The 26,704-nt window shown below is 32.1% G+C and overlaps 1 protein-coding gene across 2 annotated transcripts; it reads right to left on the bottom strand.

Moving 5' to 3' along the window:
- Positions 1-428: 428 nt before the first annotated feature.
- Positions 429-26,201, bottom strand: EcR (Ecdysone receptor). Of its 2 annotated transcripts, XM_015932043.3 has the most exons (7): positions 25,941-26,201; positions 24,515-24,637; positions 4,748-4,924; positions 3,619-4,031; positions 3,363-3,518; positions 2,009-2,231; positions 429-1,929 (listed from the first exon to the last, which is right to left on the bottom strand). In XM_015932043.3, the coding sequence occupies exons 2-7, from the start codon at positions 24,591-24,593 to the stop codon at positions 1,688-1,690; spliced, it is 1,290 nt and encodes a 429-aa protein (XP_015787529.1). In that variant the 5' UTR covers positions 24,594-24,637; positions 25,941-26,201; the 3' UTR covers positions 429-1,687. The 2 variants fall into 2 exon arrangements, with proteins under 2 accessions (XP_015787529.1, XP_015787515.1); XM_015932029.3 differs by lacking the exons at positions 24,515-24,637; positions 25,941-26,201 and adding an exon at positions 15,586-17,059.
- Positions 26,202-26,704: the final 503 nt, after the last annotated feature.

Raw genomic sequence — 26,704 nt, forward strand, 5'->3', positions numbered from 1 at the left:
TGGCATTGTGAGTAGCTCTATAACCCACTTCCTAGTTACCGAAATCTAAAGATCAAGTGTAATTAAATAAAATAAGAGCTAAATATCTAAATTATCAACATTAAGATTAACATCAACCTCGACTCAACCCAAATTGGGTTGCAATAGTAGCATAAAAATTCCCATGATGGCGCCACCTGTCATGGTTTCATTAATTGAAATAAGATTGATTTTAATCAACTTTTCCCAGTTATCCATGAATTTTGCCGTAATTTATTCAATTTAAAATCTTGTAACCCTTGGTTAATCAACAGAGAATCCAAAACTAACCAGATAAGTCGATTATTGAATAAAAATGTCAACATTTGTTGCCCGAAAAAAATATAGAGACTGTTGTGTAAATTATTAAATGTATTTTTATTTAATTTAACAAATGAATGATTAATGAATATTGTGTCTCATAACTTTTATTATGTATTTTTTTTCAACCTCATAACTTGAGAAAAATACTCATCAATACATATCCGTATATCATTCATCCACAAAAAAAAGTTTCTTCTCCAAAATTCTTCCATTGATTTAAATATAAGGAGACAGAGAGAGAGCATAAAGAAAAAAAAGAGGAAACGAGGTTGCATTTTCATTTTCATAGTTGATGGTTTTAGCGGAGGAAAAATGAAGATGATCAGAGCGAAAAGGCGAGAAAAAAGATTTAACAAATTGTTTCGAGAAGTAAGGAGTTGCTTTTTTCAAATGATATAATGTACTTCGTGGTTGTGATGGTTGTTTTTAATGGATGTGTCAATGTATATATATGCTTATACTGGTGAGGTGAGATGAAAAAAGCGAGATGATGGTCAAGTTAATGGGTGTTTTTTTTGTTGATTTGTATTGGGAGGTTGACATATTACAGCTTTGTTTTTTAGTTAATTGTTTTCTTTTGTTTTCTTTAATAAATTTCAAAGATGATATTCGTCTAGTTGCACTTGATTTCGATGAGTTTATTTCCATGTGAATTCGGCAAAGGCAAAAGATGATGAGAAGAGCGAGAACAAAAAAAGAAATTGAAAGATGCTTTGAAGCAACTAATGTTTTCAATGGATGTTTGTTTCATGATAATCAATTTGTATCAATTGTTAAACCTGTAACAATGAATTGATGGTGAAAACAGGCGTCTTTTTAACCTGTCATAACGCCAATGTTTTTCAATTCATTGACCAGGCTAGGTAAGGGGTTAAGTTGGGAAAATGGGTAAAGAGGAGAGGAAAGAGAGAGAGGAAAGAGTTGAAGAAGTAGTGAAAAGAAGTAGAATGAACAAGTTAAATAAAAACTAAAAAATCAACTTCAAGTCATTTTGCTTTATCTGTATGTAATTCGTGTAATTGATGACATTGAAAATGTATGTATAAGGTGTGTGTGTGTATATATAAGTGTTTTTTAAAAACAAGATGTCATTTTTTGTCGCCGCTAAATTCACATTGAAATAACCCTTTTGGTTATAATAGTAATTTTTTCATTTTATAAATGATGACAAAAATGAATATCAGAAAGACCAAGCTGTAGATTCAAATTTTGATTCATGATGATTTTTCAATGAAAAGGTGAGGAAAGAGGATGAGAGAGAGAGAGAGAAAAAAAACGATGAAAATTGTTGTCATCAGCATCAATAGCAAATAAAATAATTTCATTATCAATACTAATGGTGGTTTCACTCTTGAATATCCCAAATCTCGGCAAGGAAAGGAGGTAGCTTCTTGTTTTGGACTTTAAGTGAGAAGCACAGTTCAGAATTAAGGTTACCAAGAGTCCGAAGTTCTGTTAAAATTGCCAACAATTTGGCGAAATAGCACCTCGCTGGAGGCCTGTGATTTTCAATGTAACTTTTTAGAGTGTCGATATAAAATTCTTGAATCTTTTCCACTTTTTTCGGTTCAATTAACTGTGGCCTCTCTGCAAGTGAAAACAAAAAGTAAAAGACAATTAGTATTGGACTTTAGCACAAAAAAATTTCTGGTCTTCAAATACATACCACTGAAAATCACTATGGCAGTGAGAAGTGCGTACTCGGCATTATCAACCTTTAGTTGACACATATGTCGACAAAATCTAAATGTTGGCTCAATTTCGGGACCTACACCTGCACTTTGGTAGTTTTGTCGTGTATAAGGTTGATTGTTTGCGTACACAATCGAATCGGTCTTTAGGTCATATTTACGAGAGCATCTTAACATCATAACTTCACTTGAGCAAGACTGTAAAGAAAAGAAGGAAAAGGCATTAGAAAAATTTCGAGAAAAGTTGCCAAAAATGAAAGGATAAACATTTCAAAATTGTTGGTCTCTTCAAATATTGATAGCAATTTACACCATAAATTAGCCAGAAATCATTTGTTGATTTACAAGTTAAAACATATCAACAGTATCAAGTAAACGGACAAGCTCAACAAAGCTCAATTTGCAAGTCAAATTATAGCTCAATGTGTAAACTAAAAATTTGGTTATCATGATAACAAAAGATATGCTGGTTTAGGTTTTCAAAATGTTGATCAACTGATGTTGGCAATGAAAACAAAAATGCATCAGCTACTGCTTCAGCAAGTTTAAGGCAACATAATTAATTTGATGAAACAATAAACAAAACCTGACAACAATCACTAAATTGCATGGAAAATGTCTTTCACTTTCGAGGTAAAAATCATGCAAGTTTCAAAGTTTCAAAAATTCAATTTACAGTAAAAAAAAGTATGATAAGTATTTAAAAAAAAGGGAAAGAGAGCAAACGATAAAAAAGGTTAAACTAGGTAAAGAGGTTACACTTAAATTAACTACAATTAAGGTGATTTGGGTAACAAGATAAGTGTGACCTTTAAATTTGATATGGAGGTCATGAGAAAGAGAGAAAAAGAAAGAGAGAAAAGGAGAACAAGTGAGTTTTCGTAATTTTTCTTGTTGATCAACTAAAAGAGAGAAACTTTGAAAAGTAAAGTGAGCGCAAAATGAGTAAAAAACACACACACTTGTGCACATACAAACACCAACAACAAGCTGAGGTCAAACATGTAAACCAGTAAACAAGAACGATAATGATTTGAGATGAAAAAAAGTACAGTAAAATGATCAACTTTGAGCTAAACATGCAAAATGTGTAAATGAACAATCGACACGTCAAAAAAAGAGTCGCTTCTTTTCAATTCCTTATGCTCTTCCAATCCATTTTGTACAGATTTTTAATTGCTTGCTAATTAACTCAACAATGGATGAAATAGTTTCAACTGTTGATCAAGAGTTGATCATGTCGAGTAGATTTGAAAAGAGTTGCCAAGTCCGCCGTTGAAGGAAAAGAAACCAATTTTGAAATGTCGAGGTGCAAGTCCAAATACTTACTTTCAGTAAAGTAATTTGATCTTCCCTTAACAATGTATCGAAACCTGGAACCCTTTTGGAAAACTCGACAATCAATTGGACCGTTAAAATTGTCATCTCAGCTATATGTTGAAACCTTCTCATATTGTCGTCTTCAGTTTCACCTACAGGGAAAGGCTGTTCAATTGGAATAGAAAATGAAAAATGTGGAAATTAGCAAAATTTTTGTTTCATCTTTTTTTTTGGTCTCATTTTGTATCTCACTGGCATTACTTACCGTTACACGTTTAACATCAGTCTCTGAGGGAGACTCATGTAAGTCTTGATAATAGACTAGTTGTTTAATTATATCCTCTTGCTGAGGTGACAAAGGTTTAATACCATTTGATGGTAAAGTCGGCGTTGTGGTCGGTGTTTTGGTACCTAAAACCAGAGTTTTATCCTCCTTGTCTGGTGAGGCGTCTTTTGTAGTACTATTAGGCTTATCTTTCTCCTTTTGGGCTCTTTTGGATTCCCGTTTGATGGCACATTGGTACTCCGGGACAACACATTCAGGCCTCATGCCAACATTCAGGCATTTCTTTAATCGACATTCTTGACATTTACGCCTCATGTACATATCAATGTCACAATTGTTTCCATATTTGCACTGATAAACCGCATTTTTTGTTATACTTCGACGGAAAAATCCTACGAAAAACAGGTCAAATCCATTGCAATGTGTAAAAGAAAGAAGAGAAATGCGAAAAAAAAGAAAACATTAGAACAAGATTGATTGGTACAAAATTTAAAGTTGAAATCGACATTTCCTATTCTATTCCATTTTCCAGTTTCAAAAATTGGTTCAAATTCAAGTCACAATTGCTCTTCATTAGCCACGCTTTGACTATCAGCTTTTCCCTAAATGTTAATGAAAAATGATTTCCAGAAATGCTGGACTCGAAAATTGGCAAAAATTTTGATCAACATTTGTCTCGACAATCAGCCTCTCAACCTTTCAATCAAATGTAAACCTAAAAGTTTCCATTTTTTCACGTTCATAACTAATCAATCTAAATTATGTTAATTTAAAAACTAAAATTAACTAATTTGTGAGGAAATGCCTAAATATCTCAAAAGGTGAAGTGTGTGTGTCTATGAGTATTGGCTAATAATTATTTGTTTGTTATTGTTGATTCTTTTCAGGTAAAGATGATTGGACAAAATGTTTATAATGTTAACACAGCGGGCGGTCAAAGAAGGGAGTTTATGGGTGGCAATGGCCACATCTAGGTGAGTTACATTGACAGATGACAGAGCACCTGTTTACGGTCCTTTTTCTTGCATTCATTTTCAACATTCTTTTTCTTTCTCTAACGCAAGAAATGTTTTCCTTTCTTTTCATTTGGCAAAAGAAAAGTATTTACCTTTACATCCTTCACAGGTAAGGGCATTATAATGGTAACCAGAGGCTCTATCACCACAGACAAGGCAAAGCTCTTCTTGCTGTCTTGGAGCTGGACCTTTCTTTTTCTTAGGATCGCCAAAGCTATCTGCACTGTTGTAACCATTAACACTGTTTGGCGGGCTCATATCTTCTTTACCTGAGATGAGAGAGAAAGAGAGTAAAAGATTAGAGCAAATGATATAATCAAATTTAGGTGAACAAAAACTCTATGCAAATTTGGCGAGTTTTGATTACAATGCTATCCTTGAAGTTGACCTTGTTCAGTTGTTTAATTTACCAAACCCAAAAAGCAATTTTTTATTCTCTCATGAATGAAGTGAAAGAGAGTGATGAGTCAAGAAGAGTCCACTTTTCGGCCAAAAAAATGACCAAATGCAAGTTTTGAGAAAGTGGTTAAGGGAGAGGTCAAGGTTTATTCTGTGTACAATGTTACAAGTGCCAGACAACTTGACCTCGAGGGAAGATTCTTAACGAAAGAAAAGCAAAGAACTTTGCTCTTTCATCATATGTTCCCATCTAGGGTCACTGTACGGTCAGAGGTAAAGTACGAAGGTTAGGCAAAGTTGTATGGTTAAGTAAAATGCTTATGGGAAGTTGTAAAGAAAAGAGGAAAGTCAATTTTTGTATGCAAATTGCATGAGAATCAAAGTTGGTGACCTTTTTTTTGTCGCCAATTTTAATATTAAAAAATTGACTCAATTCAAGGTCTATAAGTCAAATAAATCAATTTATCATTTAACCTTGAATGAAATGCATTAAATCAAATTGTTTGAAACATTTTCAAGAAATTGCATTTTCCAAAGCTTTGATGAAACAGTAACATCGATAGGAATTAGAGAAATGCTGATGATCAAGAGAAGAAAGATTAACCTGAAGATGGTCAAGTTGATGATAAAGGTTAGGTCAGCTAGGTCATAACCATAACTAGTAACCATAAGAAGAAACGAGAAAAGACAGAGTCTGTCAACACTGAATCTATTCACCTGTCAAACATTACCTTTACATATTTGCCTTTGTTTACCTGGAAAATATTTCATTTTGAGAAAATACTTTTAAATGCATTTACTCGACCAATTTTGTCCATCAATGTAAAGATATTTAAATGTTTATTATAAAAAAAAGGAAAAGAAAAAAATGTTTAATTTTACTTGGAAAGTGACCGTTGCCGAAAGGCAAATATTTTCAACGGACAAGTGAAGAAAGATTGAGTTCGTTAGTTGGTAAGTTATTGCAACTGACCACCATTGAACCTTTCTAATTATTTATCAGTGAAAAGAGAAAAGGTCATCTTCAATGGTCAAGAGATTTTTTCTTCTCGTTTCTTTTTCTTTTTGTTTTTGGTTAGTTTTTTTCTTCATTTTCTGGGTTTGCCTTGTTTGGATTGGGCTACTAGATCTGAACTACTAAACAAGTGAATTACAAGTTACAAGTTGATCAGGATGAACCGACTCTACCGGGTCATCCATCTCACCCCATTTAACTTAAGGGCTATTTCCTATTTACCTTGTGGACTAGACTTTACGTCAGGTGAGATTGCGAGTTTTACCTCACATCAAGTGAAAATTATTTAGACTGAAAAATTAAAATTAAAATTCAAATGAAATCGAAGAGTGAAAATTGTATTTTGCAATAAATTAAACTCTTTTTTTCCCTGTGAATGTTCATAGACAAATAGTATTGATATGTAAATAGTGAATCATTGCCAATGCAAATAACCATGATCAATGAACTGAATTGTTTACCTTTTCTACCTTTTTTCAACCACTTTTATATATGCATTTGTTTGAGTAATTATTTATTTATAAATAATATTATTTTCATTAATATTGCAAACACTGAAATAGTCAACTACCAACATCACAATTATATGGCAGCTCTGTCTGGTATAGAAATGAAATGCTTGAAAAGGCAAACATAACGAACCAATAGTCATGGTAACCAGAATCAGACGTAATTTTGCTAGAGTATTTTTAACCTTTGACCGAGACTGAATCAATTGATTGATTGATGATGATCACACACACAGAGAGAGTGAGAGACGCATATATACATAAATAATGTCTATTTACCTAAGTAATAGTTCATGTAATTTTATCATCATCATTAACCAAAGTTATTAACAATCAAGTAAAGTGAAACAAGGTAAGAAAAACTAAAAACCTAATGACCTAAGAATCAACAATGTTCATGTTCAATTTCAAACATTACAACAGATGAAACAATTGAAAATTCAAAATTTTCTTGAATCAAGATATTTCAAGACTGAATTGATCAGAAAGAAGCAACAATTAAAGGAAAACTTTTTTTATCAGAAGCTATTTATATTGGTAATAATTGATATCAAGTTGAGCTCATATTGATTATTGAAGCAATAGTGATTCAACTAATGTAACACTTTCAGATTAAATAATCTGTAAGTTTTGGCTTTTTTTATCAGAATCACAGTTATGAAAGGCAATTAAATGAATTTCATTGGGAAGAGCAAAGCTAAATAGGTTAGGTTTTTTTTGCATTCATCAATTTACATAATCAATCAAACTAAAGTAGCTCAAGTACAGACGCAGCTCATCATGTCAACAGATTAAGATGAAACTGACTAATGAAAGTAATGATTGAAATATTTGAGATTCATTTTTGGATTATTGATGATGAAAGGAAATTATCAATAACGAGTTGGATAATGATGCAAATATGTTTATTATGTTTGCTAATGAGTTGATCAACTATTCAACCCTGCAGAATTAAATAATTTGAATCAATTAAAAATAGTTCATTTTGCCTTTGATAGAGCAAAAAAATTATCGTCCTTTGACCTTTATCAACCTTGAACATGGTAACCTCCATAAAAGTAAAACATTGAGAGAACTGAGTTGAACTAGAAAATCGGTTCACTGGTTCATAGCTACGAAGTAATGGATGATTCTGATGATGAGATGCGTACAGAAAGAAGATGAACAAGACAAACTCAGTGAAAGATTGCAATAAAACTAGCCTTTTATGAGCAAGTTTCCATGGTTTCATGGCAAGAAGAAAGGAAAGAAAGAAAGAGAAAAGAGATAAAATGATAAAAAAAGGAATCGTTGATCGATATAATAGACAAGCTCAAGAAGATGATCAAGATTGTGAGGTTTTTGCCCTTTCCTTTCTATGGCAAGAGAAAGCATTTCAAGGTCACGTGAAACTTGAATTTCACTTTGAATATCATGAACATTGGATATAAATAGGATAGTAAGAAACAAGAACATGGTAAATATCAAGAGATGAAAATTGATGAGAAAAGTGTTGCCATTTATCAATGAAAGTCCATCAAATGATATTCATCCTTTTTTTATGGATCAAAGGATTGCCTTTTCAACCTTTCGATTCAATTGAATCTTCATGAAATAATTAGACTCTTGATGAGATTTTAAAAGGAAAAAAAACTTTTTCTTTTTTTCTCTCTTCTTTTGAATCTCTCCTTTCAATTATAGTTGTTACCTGTTTATATAACCCATGAAACTGGTTAGTGCCATTTTCATGGGAAGGGGAAAAACGATGGAAATAATAATGTTGATGAATCAGGGGAATTGTAAGGTGTAATGGGCAAGGGTATGAGGTAAAGAGGGAGGAAGATGGAATCATGCAAGAAAACTTTTGCTTTAGAAGAGCGCAAAAAAAAAGAGAAAGAAAAATATTATTCAGAATCCGGTTTGTCAGGTAACTTGTTATTTCTCAGGATGATTCTTATGAGACAAGCTTCAAGAAACTCATAATAATCATCAGACTTGAGATTCAACTTTCTCTTATCTAGCCTGGAATATAAAATGGACTGATAACTGGTTTTCAGGTTTGAACAAAAAAAATGAACAAAAAAGATTGCAAGAGAAACGAGAAAAAATGAAATGAAATTTTCAAAGGACAATGACATTAATTCATTTCGAACAACAATTTTTCTGGTGAAAAGTATTGAAATTTTCATGAATCAATAATGAAAAGAGTAAAGTAAAAGGTCGAGAATCATTGACGTTCGTACTGAACTAGTCAGATTTTGAGATTTCATTTGAGAAGCAAGAAAAAAAAGGTTTAGTTGAGTGGAAGAAAAAATGTGAAACAGATTAATTGATTATTCTGATTAAAGTTTTCTCCACTGATCAAGATCAAGGGTAAAACAAATCAAGATTAATCCCTTGGAGAGTGAAATATCAGTAAAATGATGGTGAAATGTAACATTTAGAGTTTCTGTTTCACTTTTTTTTCTCTCTCCTTTGAAATGTAAAAAAAGCAAAAATCAGATTCACTTGTTCATTCAAGCTAATCCAGTCATTTTATCCTCCATTTAACCAAGTAAACCTTGCGAACTGATCAATTGAATGGCAAGAAAAAAGGTAAAATTTCATGACGCTCATTGATCATGAACCGATTCACCATTAAACTGACCTTGGATTTTCATTAGAAGCAATAAAATAAACAAAAACAATCATTAATTGGCAGCAACAATCAAACATCAAAAAAGGGATAAAATTGACAATAGACATTAAACAGTGAATGAGGGAAAGAGTTTAACATTTTATTGACTATCAGTATGAAAATTCATTATCAATCCTCTTCACTGTTTATCATTTTAAAGGATGAAACTTGGAGAAAGGTTTAAGAGCGTTTCCAGTGCCAATTTACTTTGACTTTATATATTTGTCTGTTGTTCATGTTTTGGTGTTGCTTTTGCCTTTTCCACCAACATTCCCTGACAATTCAATGAATTGATGGGAATGGCGAATCAACAGAAGCAGAGAAAAATGGTAAAAAAAGACTCGATTGAATCAACATGAAGAGGGAAAAAAGGGATAAAGAGAAAGAGAAATGAAAAAGTCTGAGGATATCAGGGGAGTTCAGAGGGATGAAGCATTTCACGTTGAGAGCATGACTGAAGAGTTTATATCTACAGTCGTTGCCCCAATTCAAGGTCGATTTTATCCTAAATCATCTAAACTCAGAGAGAAAAGATAAAAACATCAGATATAGAGAGCGAGAGAGAGGATGATAATGAAGAGAAACTACGTCGACAAAAGTTGCATGGTTTACCATGGAAACTATTGAAACATTGAAGAAACATTTTCAATGTTTTTTCCTTTCCATCAAAAGTATGGCAACCAACATCACTCTTTATCTTCATGCTAATGTGTTATTACGTTTCTAAGGCAACTTAAATGCCAGTCAACAATATTATACAATACATCACAGGTTTCAGTTCACTCATCATCATAATCAAAGTTTATTAACCGATAAATCGCTAACATCGATTGTTAAAGTAATTTTCTGTTTCAGTCCTTTTACAGCTAGAATTGAATAAATGTTAATAATAGAAGTAACTAGCTGAATATCACAAGATTAATGATGAAACCAGATTATCAGTAACCATGAAAAAAGTTGAGTAAAGAGCAAAAATTGAGTTTACCATTTAATTACATTGGTCAGCCTAATGAAAAGACAAATCAATCTCAATAACATTGGATAACCAAGTTATTGAGATTACCCAGAGAACATTTAGCATCATGAAAATTCAGAAAACCCTGATAACTTTTACGTTCAACATTTTTTCAAGGTTCGTGACCTTTTTTGCTTCTATATTTTATCATTTACTTTCACAATCAACTATTTATTTTCAAGGTTTCCAGGCCAAGCTCAACTTGATCATCAATATTATCTTGCCTTTGAAAATCAATAAACAATACTGGAAAGCAATTAAATGGTAAACAAATTACAATCAAAAGTAACAGTTGAGTTTAAATAACATGAAACTATCAAAATACAGGTTTTCAAATTTCACATTATCAAGATAATGCTTTTTATTTCAGGTAAACTTTCACTGTAAACATAGCAACAGCTCATTAAAATTTGTTTACAAGTTTTTGCTTTACTCGAATGTCAAGAAATGTCATGAAGTTGAATGAAATGTAAAGGAAAAAGGAAAAAAACAAATTTTGATAATTTTCATCAAATGAACCATTCGACAAAAGTAGACTTAAGTCGTGTCTTTACCTGTTTCTCACAAGTTTCAATGTCTATGAGTAAATGCGAATAAACTTGAAACAAAATTGTTTTTTTTCCTCTCCAATCAATAAATTAAATTCATTTCCATTTGAAACATTGGGAAAAGTATTACAATCACGCCTTGTTCAAGAAACACTTGAAACTGCTGCTACAACTACTTGTCCTCATCCTTTGGCAAATTTTCAATAAATGTATTATTCCAATCATTTTTCAGCGTTTATAGAAGGATAAAATTGATGGTGCAACGAGAAAAGAGTAGAGATGAAAAAATAGGAGAAAAATAAAAGGCCAACAAACCTTGCAATGATCAACATGTTATTTTCAACTCAAACAGTCATGAAACGCATTTTGCTGTGAGTTTCACGATCACATTGAAATCAGCTCAAGATTATTGGAGAAGCAAGAAAAATATTACAAAGAAAATTGGATGAAAGTAAACATTTGCAAACTAAACAAGTTGTAACTTGAAAGTTATTAGTAAATATTGATGATAAGAATTAGAGAAATGCTGATGATCAAGAGAATAAAGATTAACCTGAAGATGGTCAAGTTGATGATAAAGGTTAGGTCAGCTAGGTCATAACCATAACAAGTAACCATAAGAAGAAACGAGAAAAGACAGAGTCTGTCAACACTGAATCTATTCACCTGTCAAACATTACCTTTACATATTTGCCTTTGTTTACTTGGAAAATATTTCATTTTGAGAAAATACTTTTAAATGCATTTACTCGACCAATTTTGTCCATCAATGTAAAGATATTTAAATGTTTATTATAAAAAAAAGGAAAAGAAGAAAATGTTTAATTTTACTTGGAAAGTGACCGTTGCCGAAAGGCAAATATTTTCAACGGACAAGTGAAGAAAGATTGAGTTCGTTAGTTGGTAAGTTATTGCAACTGACCACCATTGAACCTTTCTAATTATTTATCAGTGAAAAGAGAAAAGGTCATCTTCAATGGTCAAGAGATTTTTTCTTCTCGTTTCTTTTTCTTTTTGTTTTTGGTTAGTTTTTTTCTTCATTTTTTGGGTTTGCCTTGTTTGGATTGGGCTACTAGATCTGAACTACTAAACAAGTGAATTACAAGTTACAAGTTGATCAGGATGAACCGACTCTACCGGGTCATCCATCTCACCCCATTTATCTTAAGGGCTATTTCCTATTTACCTTGTGGACTAGACTTTACAATGTCAGGTCAAATGTAATCCTCTCGTCATCTCAATCATCATTTCTTGTTCACTCTACTTTTAAGTCTAAACTGTGTATCAGTTTCTTGTTCAACGGTAAAACTTGTAACTTGAATTTGGTCACAAAACTAATCATTTAGGTTGAACAATATGATATGAAGTCATGATAGTCATGATTTGGAGTAAAGGGATAATCAATTGTAGTCAAAGGAAATCTGGTCTAGGTTGAAGCCTTTGTTAGGTGTAACCAGATTTGCCATCATTACTGAATTTGGTTAACTAAGAACTGCTCAAACTTGTTTATCAATTGTTTCCATGTTTCCCTTCTTTTACCTGTTATTCTGTTAATTCATGCAATCATGGTTACGCACTGTTTACTAATGTTGTTAGGTAAACCATGAAAAAAATGTAACAATAGATGACAATTCAAATACAATGGAATGAGTTTTCAAATTAGTGAGAATGAAATTGAGCAACTATAATGTCAAAAAGTACCAAAGTTATAGATGAAAGTATAATGAAAAAGGATGCAGACATGATTTAGTTGATTTTCACGTTTAAAGTGAAAATTTCATTTTTCAGATTAAATTTTACATGAAAAGGGACAAAAATTGTTTTCAAACAATTTCATTGGTAAAAGACGAGATAGACATCAAAAAAGGATGAAAACTGTCGGCTTGATAATAACAAACGATTCACCTTAAACTTGATGCATTAACTTTTTAAACCTTCATCAACCATTTGAAATGACGATAAAAATGATCAAATTATTAAAGGTAAAATGATAAACAGAAAGGAATCGAAAGAAAATGAACACTTTTTTGCCATTTACTTTCAATCAAAATAATGATCGTCATCATACCATGATAGCCAATCAATCTAATGTAAAGTGCACCAGTTTCACCTAATTTCAAGTCGATGGTTGGTTGGTTGACTGGTAAAGCAAAGCACGCAACTTAGCGCGAAAAATGAGTTAAAAAGAAAGTGCAAAAAAAGGTAAAATCGATAAGCATGATGAGAATGAAAGCGAAGAAGAAGAAAGAAACTGAAAAAGTGAATTACGATTAAAACGAATGTAAAAAGTGGTGAAAAAGCGAATAGTGAAGATGGCCAAAAAATGGAGTGACATTCAGGATGAACAATCAGGCAAGTTTCTTATAATTATCACCTTAAATAGCGCACACCTCCCCCTCCCTCTTGAAACAGTTTTACCAGTTTTCGCTCTCATTTCAACAAGATCAAGAACAAGATGAAAAGACAAAAGACAAAAAAGGAAAACAAAAGAGACACAGAAAACAAACAGACACAATATCATCAAAAATATGTGCTTGCATGATGTTTCAGATAATGAAATAATAATACTGATAAATGATAACAAGTTGAAGGGCAGTCAGTCAGTAATTGACGTTTTAATCATTGGTAAACATTCTTAACTAGTCCAACAGTTTCAATGATAATCGACAAGTGGACATTGATATTGACCATCTTTAGACTTTAAAATTGAACCAAGTTGACATTTAAAAGGATTGTCAAAGTTATTCAAAGGAAATTAAAAATATTCATTTCATGAACATAAAGAGGTGAAACAGGTTAACAAGTAAAAACAAGTTGAATGTAATCATCTAAATGATATTTTGTCGCTTGAAAAGGAAGACAAAAATTTTTCACTTTTTTTCTCTTTTACCTCGAAATTGTATAAAGAGAAATTGAAAAATTTTAGATTCATGAAACGATGGAAACCATTGAGTTTTCCATCGTTCCATTGAGTTTTGTGTGATTACTTGAAGACCAACTATTAATAGCTCAAATGGATGAAAAAATAAGGTTACAGTTTTTCAACATTTAAACAGCAAAAAAAGGCAAATCAAGTTGTGACAATCACAGCAATCAATTGAGCTAAACAGTAATTCATGAGATTACAAAAATGAACAAACTATTGATCGTTCAGAAAATGAGATAATCTTGAAAAATTGATGGAAACTTTTCAACTGAGAAATGGATGTAATTGATGAGATGGAAAAAAAGATGAACATTGAAGTTTCTTGACCAAATGGCGATTGAAATAGGTTCAGATGTAGTTGGAAAAACAGGGGAAAGTTTATCACCATGAATAGATGATGATAGATTATTCAATTGTTTCTCTTTCTTTTCTTTCTTTTTTTTCCATTGATTGACCTTGAAAAATACCAAGTCAATCAACTTGATTCATTCTGTGTTTTTTTTCTTCTTCTCTTCATCTTCACTCTTTCTCTCTGGTAACAATGGACAACCGACTCACAATGTTGAGGTTGTTGACATGATTTTTGCTGTTGTTATGTAAAGGTAAAAAACTAAGGTAGAGAAAGTTGGAGAAAAGGTAAGAGAAAGAAAAGAGGAAAATAGCAACGTGGCTCAAATAACCACACATAGATGATGATCATGATGTGATGAGAAAAGGAGAAAGTTACGAATCAAGTTGAATAATGGAAAGTGAATGACAATGGAACTTTTTGCTTTCTCTTTTTTTCATATTTGCTTTGTTGGCTTTGGTAATAAAAATATTCAATTATAATTTATTCCCTCATTTGTTTCAGACTTTTCAAGAAACGCATTTCGAGGCTTCTTTTTTCTTCTCATATCAGATTATCAATTGCACACTCATGATGACCTGACCGTGAAAAGTAACTTTAATGTTGCTCTTCTTTTCGCCTCTTTTAGGCCTGTTCAATGAGAACGTCGATTTCAACGTTTTTCATGAAAAGAGTCGTGTTTTTAAAGTAAAAAAAGTGAGTTGAGTAGGTGAATGAGTGAGAGATGAACAAGTTTCATAACTTGATTTCATTTTTTTGTGTTTTCGGTAAAAGGCTTTTTTGGGTAACAAGCGCAAGATGCTCCAGTTAAGTCATCCTTCTCTGTCTGTCTCATCATTAGTCTTTCGTTGCTTTTTGCGTGTCTTTCTGTTTTTCCTCTCTTTCGCCCTTTTCTCTCGCTATCCTTCCTTTCAGTCTCATTACTCTCATCATCATTACACTCAACATTATCTCTTTTGATTCTTCTTTTTCTCTCTTCTTCTTCTTCTTCGCCAATGATTGCGCGCTAATTTAAGTCATGATTCAGTAGGAATGAGAACACAATGAAAAACAAAACAAGAGGATGAGAGAGTGAACGATAAGATGAAAATGATTTGGTGTGTTGGAGTTGAGAATGAAATTGAACTAATAAGAGTTTTTTCACCATTCAATGAAAATTGAAACTTTTGCAATCATTTTCGATGTTGATCAACAAATTCAAAGTCTAGAGTCTGGAGTTGGTTGTTTAAAGGCTGAATCAGATTGAACACAATGAATGGGTTAACAATTAAACAACAAGTTTGCAAGAATAGGAAAACAAAAAGGAAAAAAAGAAAACTCTTCTTCTTTTTGTGTTCAATCTAAATGTGTAGGTTGCTCTAGATTGATATTTTTACACCACATGATATGATTTATAATGGAAAGAGGTATAAAAATAATAAATATATTTATACATTTGAAATCAATTTAAAACCTTTCAACTGAACTTTGGTTTTCTGTGTGTGTGTTGCCTTATTCATGAATGCAAGTTTACCTGAAGAGTGGGAGATCGAAGAGCTTTCATTTATATCGAGATCCCAAAAGTCAAGATCAACTTCACCAATTTCAGATGAATTGAGACTGGGCACAGGTGAGATACCAGTTCCAGTTTGACTGGAACTGACTTCCGGAGAGCTTTCAATAGTTCCAATTGAACCGGGTGCAACTTGAAGTGCTGAACGTTTACGAACAATGGGTTGCAGTGAACACGATGTACTGTTGTTGTTGATAATCATTGTAGTGTTGTTGTTGTTGTTGTTGTTGATTATGTGAGTAGTGTGGTTAAGATTGTTATTGTTATTGTTGTTGTTGTTGTTTAAATGAATTAAAGGTGAATGACGGTTGGTTGATGAAGATTCAGCTTCCCTTTTTATCCTTGGTATATTACATGGACCTAATTTACTTAAAGAATCATCGGTCATAAAATCATCTGGAAAAGTTGGACGAACTTTTTTCAACCCATTTCCAAGATCGCTAGAGTTGGGCGATAAATTGTTGGACGATAAGGAGCCATCAAGAAACTCCTCGACTACCCGATCAGCCCGGGACTGGCTTAACCACAGAAACACTAACGGATCCAGTTTTGACTTGTTCAATCAGTCTTGCAATCAATGTGATATTTCCGAGTCTTTTTTATCCAAAATCAAACTAAAAATGGTTGACTTTGAGTTTTTCAGTTGACAACTCTTTGATATTTTGTCAATGATTTCCGTTGATTGCGATGTATAAATATAAATATACTTTGCAAGGCCACGGAGTAATTGAACAGCACAATAATCAGTTGAAGCAAACAATTGAATGATTATTTGCTGAAGGTGGTTTCGGTGAGAATGGATGAAGTTAACAGTTGAAAATAGACGAAACTTGACGATGTAAACTTAAACCTCGACACACAGCAAAAGTAAATGTTTATACTTTGTCAATTTATGTTCATTGTAATAATAATATTTATATTAACATTGATAATAAAACATTGAATATAAATATAAGTGAAATATATATATTTTGGGTATAAATATAAGTGTTAATTGTTTGATTGCCTTAGCAAAGATGACAAGGGTTGAATGTGAAACAAAAATAAAATATCAATTGGACAATGCAATTTAAAGTGCATTAAAAGATGGTCAAGCAATAAGGTTTAACAGTTAAATATTTTAACATCAACTTCGAGAGCAAGTGATGTTGATGGTTGTTAGTGTGATTCTGGTGAGATGATGTCAGTGGCGTTGGTTGTAGTGTGTATTGGGTATGAATAAAGTGATGATGAAAATGGGAAAAATAATGATGATGATGATGATGTGGACACAGAGAAAGGGCAAGAGACACTCACGGAGAAAGTAAGTAACATTAGCGAAAAAAAGCTCAAACAAAAAGACTGTTTCTCCAGGTTTCTAGGTTTAGTCTCATATCACTCATATCACTCAGCACAGAGTACAACAACATCTCTCATCTTCACATTTCACTTTACTATTTGCTTCTCTCTCTCTCTCTCTCTCTCTCTTCCTTCCCTTTGCTTGCCCCTTTGCCACTCACAAACAGCATTCTTGCTACTCACACTGGCTAAACTCACTGATTCACTCTCTTTCTACCAACCAAAATCATCTCTTTCTTTTGGGTTTACAGACTCACTCCAGGCTTATCTGCAATGCAACAGCCTCTTTCTGTCTCTCTCTCTCCCTGATTTGCCTCTTTTCCCCTCTTACCTCATGGTCTTGCTTCTGCTCTATTCATCATCATCATCATCATCTTCATCATCGTCATCGTCTTATAATTCTTGTTTCTCTCTTCTTCTTCTTCTTTTTCGTTTTCTTCATCATTTTCAGCAAATGCTAAAAATGGTGAAACTCTGAATAAGATGATGGAATAGAAGATTGGTTTGTTTCTATGTAAAAACTGATGGACTTGAAATCGTTTGATGAGCTTTTAATTGGTCTCATGTTTTTCATTTCAATGAATATCATTGATGGTCAATGTTCTAAAACACTTTAGATTTCATTTTATTATCATGGGTCGTTGGTCATTACCTTTTTTATTGTAATTATTAGCCATTCATTGTGATGCAAATGAAAAGAGAGTGATAAAAAGAATGGTAAACATTGAATTCTGAGCCTCTTTCAAATGAATTTCAACATTGGCCATTTAATGATATATTTTCATCATTAAACCATTATTGACAATTTTTTTCAACTTTTAAAGTTAGCCTTTTACCGTATCATTTCATCACTAGGCAAACACAGATACTAAAAGGATGATAAAAACGTTGATATTAACCTTTAAACCTATTTAAATCAATTGACAATTTAATCAATGATAACTTGCAAAATTGGAATCGCAAAAATGCTATTAATAATCTCTCTAGAGAGAGATTGCAAGAGGGCGAAAAAAATGAACAGAGGAAGGGAAAAGAAGAGAGATCATCATGATCATCATTATCATCTTGATGATAAACCTTATCCAATCTTGAAAGCATTTAACATATAAATGCATCTATCGATTAATTTGAATGAACCCAAAAATGAGGATAATGAAGATGAAAGATGTAAAAGTCCAAAACTGATTGATCATTTTTACACAAAAATCGCAGCCTCAAAAGATTGCAAGTTTATAATGAAAAGCCAAAAATAAAATCATGTACAAGATCAACAAACCTGAACCAGAATCTCGTAACTAGCAAAGAGGCGATTCTGTGATGAGCTAAGAGCATTTGCTGAACATTGAGAAAAATAAAATAAACATTTTTCGGCCAAATTTATTTTGTCCAAAAAGCATCTGAATATTGCATGAGATTCAAGTTGGAAACAGTAAAAGGCATAAAAAGCAATTCTCTGTGAACAGCTAATTGAAAATGAAATATTCAATTTTGCCTGCAATTGTACAAAAGTAACTTTATCATGAGTTTTATTACTAACATCAATAACTATTACAATTAGTTATTATTGTACAAGGTTGCGCACGCGTCTATGCCTTACGTCTACTCGATAAATATAACGTCCAAGGCCAATTGAATACAACGAACTCAAACATGAGTTTAAGTTGGCATTGGTTTGCTTTATCTGTTCATCATTAATGATCAAACAACATCATGCTCATCCTCATGTTGATGAGGTTGATAAACACTTTTGAACCGAGAACAAAAAAGTTATCTCGATTGATGTACAGAGTAGCACAAAAAGAGACAATCAATTGCTCAATTTGTAAACCATTTAATTTTAATCAGAACTAAATTAAAAATGGAAAATTGATTGAAGTGAACAATTAGAAACAGTGTTTACAAATGAGTAACTCAAACCCACAAATGCTGATGAAATTAACAAAGAGAATTGAAATTTTCTCTTGAAATATAATATTGTTTAACCAGTGTTTTTACTTGAGCTATTTTTGGTGGTTCAACTTTTGGATTTGGTTCATGTTTTGGTTCCCATTGAAATTTTAAACCCTTTTACTGTTTTTTTGTGTTTCCATTTTGTTTTGCTTTTTGCAACTAAACCAAAACAAGATTAATCTTTGAGAACATTTGAATTTTCACTTTTCCAAAACAACCAATTATCAAGAGTTTTGTTATTTAACCCTTTGCTTCCAATGATAACAATTTTGATAAGTTTCAGTTGAAATTAAATGGTGAAAATTGTGACTGATTAATAGATCAGAGTCATCATGATTTGTTACAGATTGTTCAGCATAAAACTAACAAGAAAGGTTTACTCATTATGAGCTCTATTATAGCTGTAAGAATGAGCAAGATGATGAAAAATTGATATCAATGTGGTTGATCTCAATGAGTTGTTGCCCTTTTCAACTGTATTATAACCAGTTAGTTACGAGTTAATATCTATTAATCAACAGACAAATCAAATGGAATTGGATTGAAAATAAAGAGTAAATTGTGATAAAGTTAATGATGATTAGGTATGAATTGACAGAATCCATCAAGTAGATGAAATTTGTATGCAATCTCAATTGCTATATCAATCAATGCAATCAAATGGCTTGAAATCAAAAGTCAAAATCCATGGTTTTATAACCCAGGTAACACAAAATTAAATGGTTTTTCAGACGAAACATTGTTAAAATACAAAATCAATGAACAAAAAGGAAAGAATCAAAATTAATCTTAAAATCTTTCTTCTTCTTCTTATTTATGGTATCAAAATGTTTCTTTTTTTGTTGAAAGTCAATCAAAAATAATTGCAATGGGAAAAGTCAGAGAAAGGGTTTATCTCAAAGTTAATAGCAACAATCAATAAATTGTGAAACTAATCAAATGTTCAATTGTTGCTATAAAGTGAAACAAAAAGGTAAAGGTTGACATTAATGAGGATACAAGTGCATTGTAACTTGGAAACTGTAATAACAATTGTTTTTTCAGTCATTTTTCTTGTTCGTTTTTTTTGCATTTCTTTGTTTTATTATTCAGTAAAGGGAAAAGGATTGAAAAGATTATGAAAATTTCATGATTTAATGATAAACTGCACTTCAGATGAGTAAATATGTGACAACAAAAAGCAACTAAAGACATTTTGATAGACAAAAGGTAAATCATAGCAACCAAAGTGATGCCATTTGTAAAATTTTCTGACTGTTTTCAAATAATTCAAGTTCATTTCAATTCTAGTTGTCTGATTCAGAAAGAGAGAGAGAGATTTTTAATGGGTCAAGGCGTGAAATGAACAATGCTCATGACCTGATAACCATTCAAAAGTACCTCACTGACCTGCTCCAAATGTTGCCAAATAAAGTTAAATCAATGTAAGAAAATGTCAAAAGATTTCTTTGTAAATTGAAATATCCATTGAAAGTAAAGTTCAAAGTTGATGCAACTTGTTTCATTTAAATGTTCAAGTTGATTAGTTTAATATTATTTGCTTCACAAAAATGAAGAAAACAAAATTCATGAAACTTTATCATTCTTATAATGGAATGATGATGAAAGTGAAAGTGTGAAGGCATGAGAGAGCAGAAAAGGATGTAAAAGCATCTAATGTCAATGTAACTTTGAAATGCAATAAATTGATGAATTTCAAGTTGAGATAAAAGGTGAAGTCATGGTAGGTCAATAGAGGGCCAATGGCTATCTAAATGTGAAAGCACAATGACTTGTATTCAATCCTCACTCTTTCACTCGCCCATTAATTCACTTTTCATCCTTTTTTTCATCATTCAGTTTCTTTTCTTCTCTAAGGTTTCCAGGGTAAAAACATGAACATTTTTTTTTCTTTCTTCTTCTTCTACTTATGAAAGATTCCCTATCATTTTCTCAACACGACATCACAATTAAATGATATTAGGGTTCAACGTTGAAACCCCCGAAAACTCTTGTTACATTAGAAAGCAAAAGGAGGAAAAAAAAACCAGAAAAGGCAAAAGTACAAAGTAAAAGGTACCTTTAGCACACAACATGGACTGCAACTTTAATCTGTATTCATTTTCATTTTCATTTTCATGGAAACAAAAAGTCTTCTCAAACTCTTATTATCGATAACAAATGTACAAGTATTTAGCAGTGTAATGAGAGATCAGAATGGATTGAGAAACGATCATGAATCATGATACAAGTACAGAAGTATAGATCAGATTCAAGGTTTTACATTTCATTGTCAAGTTCATCTCAATGTTTCTTGTTCACTATCCATTCCTTACTCAGCAAAGGTGATAAAACCTGTTATAAGCCAAAAAACGCTTACATTTAAATATAGTGTTGGAAAACAATTTTTGCCTGTAATTAAACTCGTGCCACTGAAGACTCGTAATAACTTGAAAAGTCTGGATAAGACTCGAGGTCATGAAAATTTAGAGGAAACCAAATGTTGGGAAAAAAATTTAACATCAAATGCCAACTTTAATTTTTGATCAAAATTTTGATAATGAAAAATATCCATCGTTCAATCATTTAAGAATAAAAATCTGAAAGACAAAATCAGACAATTTCATTGAAATGGCAACTCTGTTGACTTTGTTGATCTTTCAAGTAAATGTTTGGGTTTTCCAGATTCAATCATTACAATTGAATTTGTGAAAAAAAGCAGTTCGTAAATGAAAGTCAACCCTGTACATTTGAAAAGCCAACTATGATGTGAAACATTTACAGACGGAGAACCGGTTACAGAAAGAAAGGAAAAAAAGATCTTTGCCCTTTACCTGGTTACCTGAGAGAGAATTTTTACCTTGCAAGTTCTCTTTCACTCTTTTTTCTTCTTCTTTCGTCGCAATCATCCTGCTCTCACAGATTTCCTCTCCTACTCTTTGCCATTACTTTGCATCATCCGCATGTCAACATATCAACATTTACTCAGAAACTTTCAAATCTCATCAGCTAATTGGCCTTATTCAATGAATCTCTATGATGATAATTTAACAACATCCGGTTCCATCTCATGAGATACATTTTTTTCTTCTTCTTCTTGCACTTTTAGAGCAAAAAAGAATGATTCAGAAACGAAAAGAATAAAGTTTTTAATATTGACACGCAATGGCTAAAACTTTCAGTTTTTTTCTCTCCTTTCTCTCCCCTTCCTTTGTTTCATGACAATATCTTTAAAATCTTGAAATATACCATCAACACAGTGAAACACTCAACGACATGGGAAAGTTGAGTAAACAAGATTGTGTCTTCAATGTCACTAATGTGACAAGCTCAGGTAACACCAATCAAGGTTACATGTACATCTACGGATAAGGTCACATCAACGTTATGTTCATTTCAAGGCCAATAATTAGTAGACTAGCATTTATATTACTCAAGACATTACAATAATTATCATTGGAGAGAGCTTTTTGTTTCTCACTTTAAACTCATTCAACAGTGTTCATCAGTTGAAAGTTATGATAATTATCAATACGGTTGAGTTGGAAAATGTTAATGCATATGAAAGTAAAATATGAAAAAAGGTAAAGATGAACATTTCCTTTATAATAAATGTTAGATGAAAACTTTTCAACGCCAAAGGTGGGTAAACAGAGGATGAATGTAAACACCTTTCAACTTTTTTTTCAGGAAAAACTTGATTCACAGAGTGATCTTGGTGAGCATTCAAGGGACAAGTGCGTTTATGACTTTGTTTCTCAACTACTGTTGAAGCTTTTTGGGTGAAGAAGGAGAGAAAAGACACTTTTTCATGTTTCCAGGCCAAAACTTTCAAGCAATAAACGCACATATCAGCGCACAAGTTGGTGCCAATTGATGCAAAACCAGTTGAAAGTTTAATCTGGTCACACATTGTACTTTCACTGATGAGCTACAATGGGTTTACATGTTGAGGTTACCATTACAAATGAAGATTGGTTTGTCATTAAAGTAACGCTTAAAGAGACCAACAAATTGTCTTGGACTGACTCTGACCATTAGTATCAGTTGATATCAAGAGTCTTTATCTTGCTAAATGGTTCAAATTGAAATGTACTTGAAAGTGGAGATGAAACAAAAATTGCTTTTTGCAAAATTTGTAATACTTCTCGTTTTGAATGCAATTTGGTAAAAATTTGAGAGCAATTAAGAGACACTTGAGAGAAGGAGAAAATTAAATTAAACAATTGATTGATTAATTTGAATTGGAGGGAAACAAAATGTCAACTAATTAGAACAATTTCAAGTGTAAACTTTTAATGGGACAAAAATGAATCCAATTTTTTGTTACAATCATTTGCAAACAAGTAAATTATTCAATTGAACTGAATTTAAACCAATAAATGTATTCAAGTAGATGGTAAAAGTGGACAAATTAATGATTGAAATGAAAGTGAAAATTGTAAATTGAAAGAAAAGGCCACTTTTTATGGATCAAGTACACTTGAAATTATTACCTGAAACGTGAAACAATTAAATTGATATTCAGTAGACAATGAAAACTCACAGATCTTAATGAAACTATTGAAACATAATTGTAGAGTTAAAAAAAGATGTTTCATGAAAAAAATCAATTTCAAGGTTGAAACTAAACTCAAAGTTTTTAATCAGATTGAAATACAAAACTGATTGAAAATGTTAAAAGTAACAAAAGTTAATTTTTATTCAACCCTTCAAATTTACTCTATATTTTTCTTATTAATTTGGTAAATTGAAAAATGAAAATTGAAACTCAAGTCTGAAAAATTGAAATAATTCAGCAGAAAAATGTTCAACTTTCAAGTCAACATGAAATGTCGGGTATAAAATGATAATGTTATTTAAATGAAAAGAAAGTTGGGAAAAAAGAGAAATGAAAAGTTTTCCATTGTAGCGAGTAAAAATATCCAACTGAATCAACTTTGATTCAATCTTTCTCAGGTAAATCAAGAATTAATGATAAGAAGAAAAAGTGCAAAAGTAGAAGAGAAAAAAAAGCAAGAAAAAAAGCGATAAAAAAAGGAAAAACTCAGCATCATGGAAGAAAGAAAGTAAAGTATTATTATGGGTAAGAACAAAATTACACCAGCATGATGGTTTCCCTGAAAAACAAGTTTCACAAGTAAACGATAAAAACTGAGAAAGGTCTGTTTCGAAGCGTAACAGGTCGCTTTTACCCTCCTCATTTCCCTATCTTTCACCTCTTTCTGTATCAAAGCGAAAGGAGACAAAATACAAGCGACAGAACGAATTTTCTGTCTCTTTCTCTCTAATAATTCACTCATTATCCTGTTCGATGAGTTCAAAAAGTTACACCAAGAGAGTTGATCTGAGTAACTCTTTTTATATTTACAGTATATATAGATAGATATATATACTTTATGCTTTACCTGAACTTGGTGTCTTTTTTACTTCATCCAAGTAGGACGTTCAAGTGAATCAAAAATGTATATATATAATGTGTGAGTGTGTTGATATGAGAGAGTAAATTTGCTTTTTGTTTTCTTTTTCAGGTCACCCGTTGATTCAGTTTTTTTTTCATGTTTGTGCAGTAAACATAATCAAAATCAAGGTTAATTTATTTGGGAAGGAAAGTGGCACTTACCCTTCCATTCACCATCATTTGTATCAAATAGTTTTTTCTTCATTGATGAAATCAGTTCCACTCCCGTTTTCAGAATCATCAAAAAGATAAAACATTGTAGGTAAAAAAAGGTAGCTGAGCAACCTGACAATTTTTGGGTAAATTTGGTGTAAGATGTTGATCAGTGATTTGGTTGGATGATTGGTTGGACAATATGGTCAGTGGTTCAAGGTGTGATATGATGAAGAGTGGAATTGAATGTGTGAGAAAATGTGAAAAAATTTGTCATTAGAAAATTTTGGTTAATTTTTTTTGGGTTTTTTGGGTTTTCTTTGCTTTCCTTTTTCTTTTCTTGGTGTTATACATAATTTTTATGTAAACCTTTTATGTGTGTCATGAATCAGTTGGTTAATTATTGATGTTACTAAAGCAAGTGACTAATGGTGAACATCACATGGTACACATTTACTTTGACCAGGTTAATCATTATTAAAGCAAGTCTTGAGTCTATGTTTTTTTTAAGCTTTATTAAAACGGTTAAGCATATTCTAATCTAGAGCTAAATTGCTATCAAATTAACTGTTATCGATCTGATTAGATCCATTTGCCATTGAGTTGAGATTGACCTCGGAACAACGAGACGTCATGATAATACAATATATAACTCGAGAAGCCGAATCAGAGAGTTAATGAGAGAGAAGGAGAGAGAGAGGAATGGATGAAGGGGAAGAGAGAGAAGAGAGTAAAAGAAAGAGAAATAGGAAAAGAGGGAAAAAGAGAGATATGCTAAAAAGTAGATGAGAAGAGAGAAAGAGAGAAGAAAGAGAAGAGACTGAGGCCGAAAGAGTATAAAAGAGGATTGATTAAGAAAAAAAACAGGTCAGAGGAGGATTCAGAATAAGATTCTGAGTTTATCGAGGGAGATTTAGCATGAAAACTGGTTCCATCTTTTGCTGATACATGAAACTAAGGTGGTATTGCCATTGAATGTTCTGCCAATGAAAAGCTGTTTTGGAAATGACACTAAACTCAAAATTAGTTTATCCAAACATGTATCTAAACATTTGCTGCCTGTAAACGGTAAATTGCTGGCCAGGTAAAGTGAAAGCTTCATATGAACAGAGATGAGTCCTAATAATTGATAAATTTTAACTTGAGAGTCAAGATTATTGAGATGAAAAGATATACAAAAAGGAGAGAGAGAGAGAGAGAAAAGAAGATGAAGAGAGGAAGAAAAAGGGAGAAAGAGGGGCACAAAATCACTATCACTGATGCATTAGGTTAACGAGATGAACCCAGAAAATAACATTAAAAAACCTGTCTAGTTTTGTAACATTTGTAGAGACATTTGACTTGCTTTAGTTTTTCTGGTTATATCAAGGAAAAGAAGAAGAAGAAAGCAAAGGATTGTTGACTTGGTAAGTTGCTTTTCCCTAAACCACCTTACCTTTTTTGGGTTGTTTGGTTTAGTCGTTTGTCGTAGAGAAACTGTCCTCTGTCCGTCACTCACTAAATCCTTTGGGTTAATATCAAAAAATGAGGGTAAACACTTGATGTATAACAAATAGTAAAAATCCAACAATTAAGGTGTTTTATTAATCAGTTAAATTGGTTATCACAGGGTCACAATTCACAAAGTGCATGTTGCTTGTAGCTGTATAACACAAAAATTCAGTAAGACAAAACTGTGAGCAAACCAGCAGTAAAAAAACTCAACTGACATTCATTGCTTCTGGATCCAAAGGAGGAGTTACAAAGTAAACCAGTGTCTCCACCTTTTGGTTTTATTTACCAGATATATTTATGAGATTTCAATGATATTAACAGTTAAACAGTTGAACAACAATTAAAAAAACCAAAGTGAAACCTTTCTTTTGGGTTTGATCAACGAGAAATTGGTTGATAACAATTACCACACGAGTAACAACGCCAAACAGTATTACAATAAGTGAAAGTGGAAGCAAATACACGCTGACCTGATTAACAATGAAAGCGCAACACAAAATAGACAAGTAAATCCAGTTATAAAGAGTAAGATGATAAAAAAGAAAGAGGAAGAAAAAAAGAGAGAGAAAGAGAGGGAAAGAGGAGGGAGGAAGATTAAAGTGGGAGTTTAGGTTAAACGAGCATTTCAAGTAAAAGTGAAAGTTTAACAATTTTTTAGCAACATTTTCTTCTTCCTCTTCTCTCTCTCTCTCTCCTCTTGCCCTC

Source organism: Tetranychus urticae, chromosome 1 (genome assembly GCF_039701765.1).
Source record: "Tetranychus urticae isolate SD_2017Ah chromosome 1, NJAU_TeUrti_SD_1.0, whole genome shotgun sequence".
In the NCBI taxonomy this organism is placed as follows: Eukaryota; Metazoa; Arthropoda; class Arachnida; order Trombidiformes; family Tetranychidae; genus Tetranychus; species Tetranychus urticae.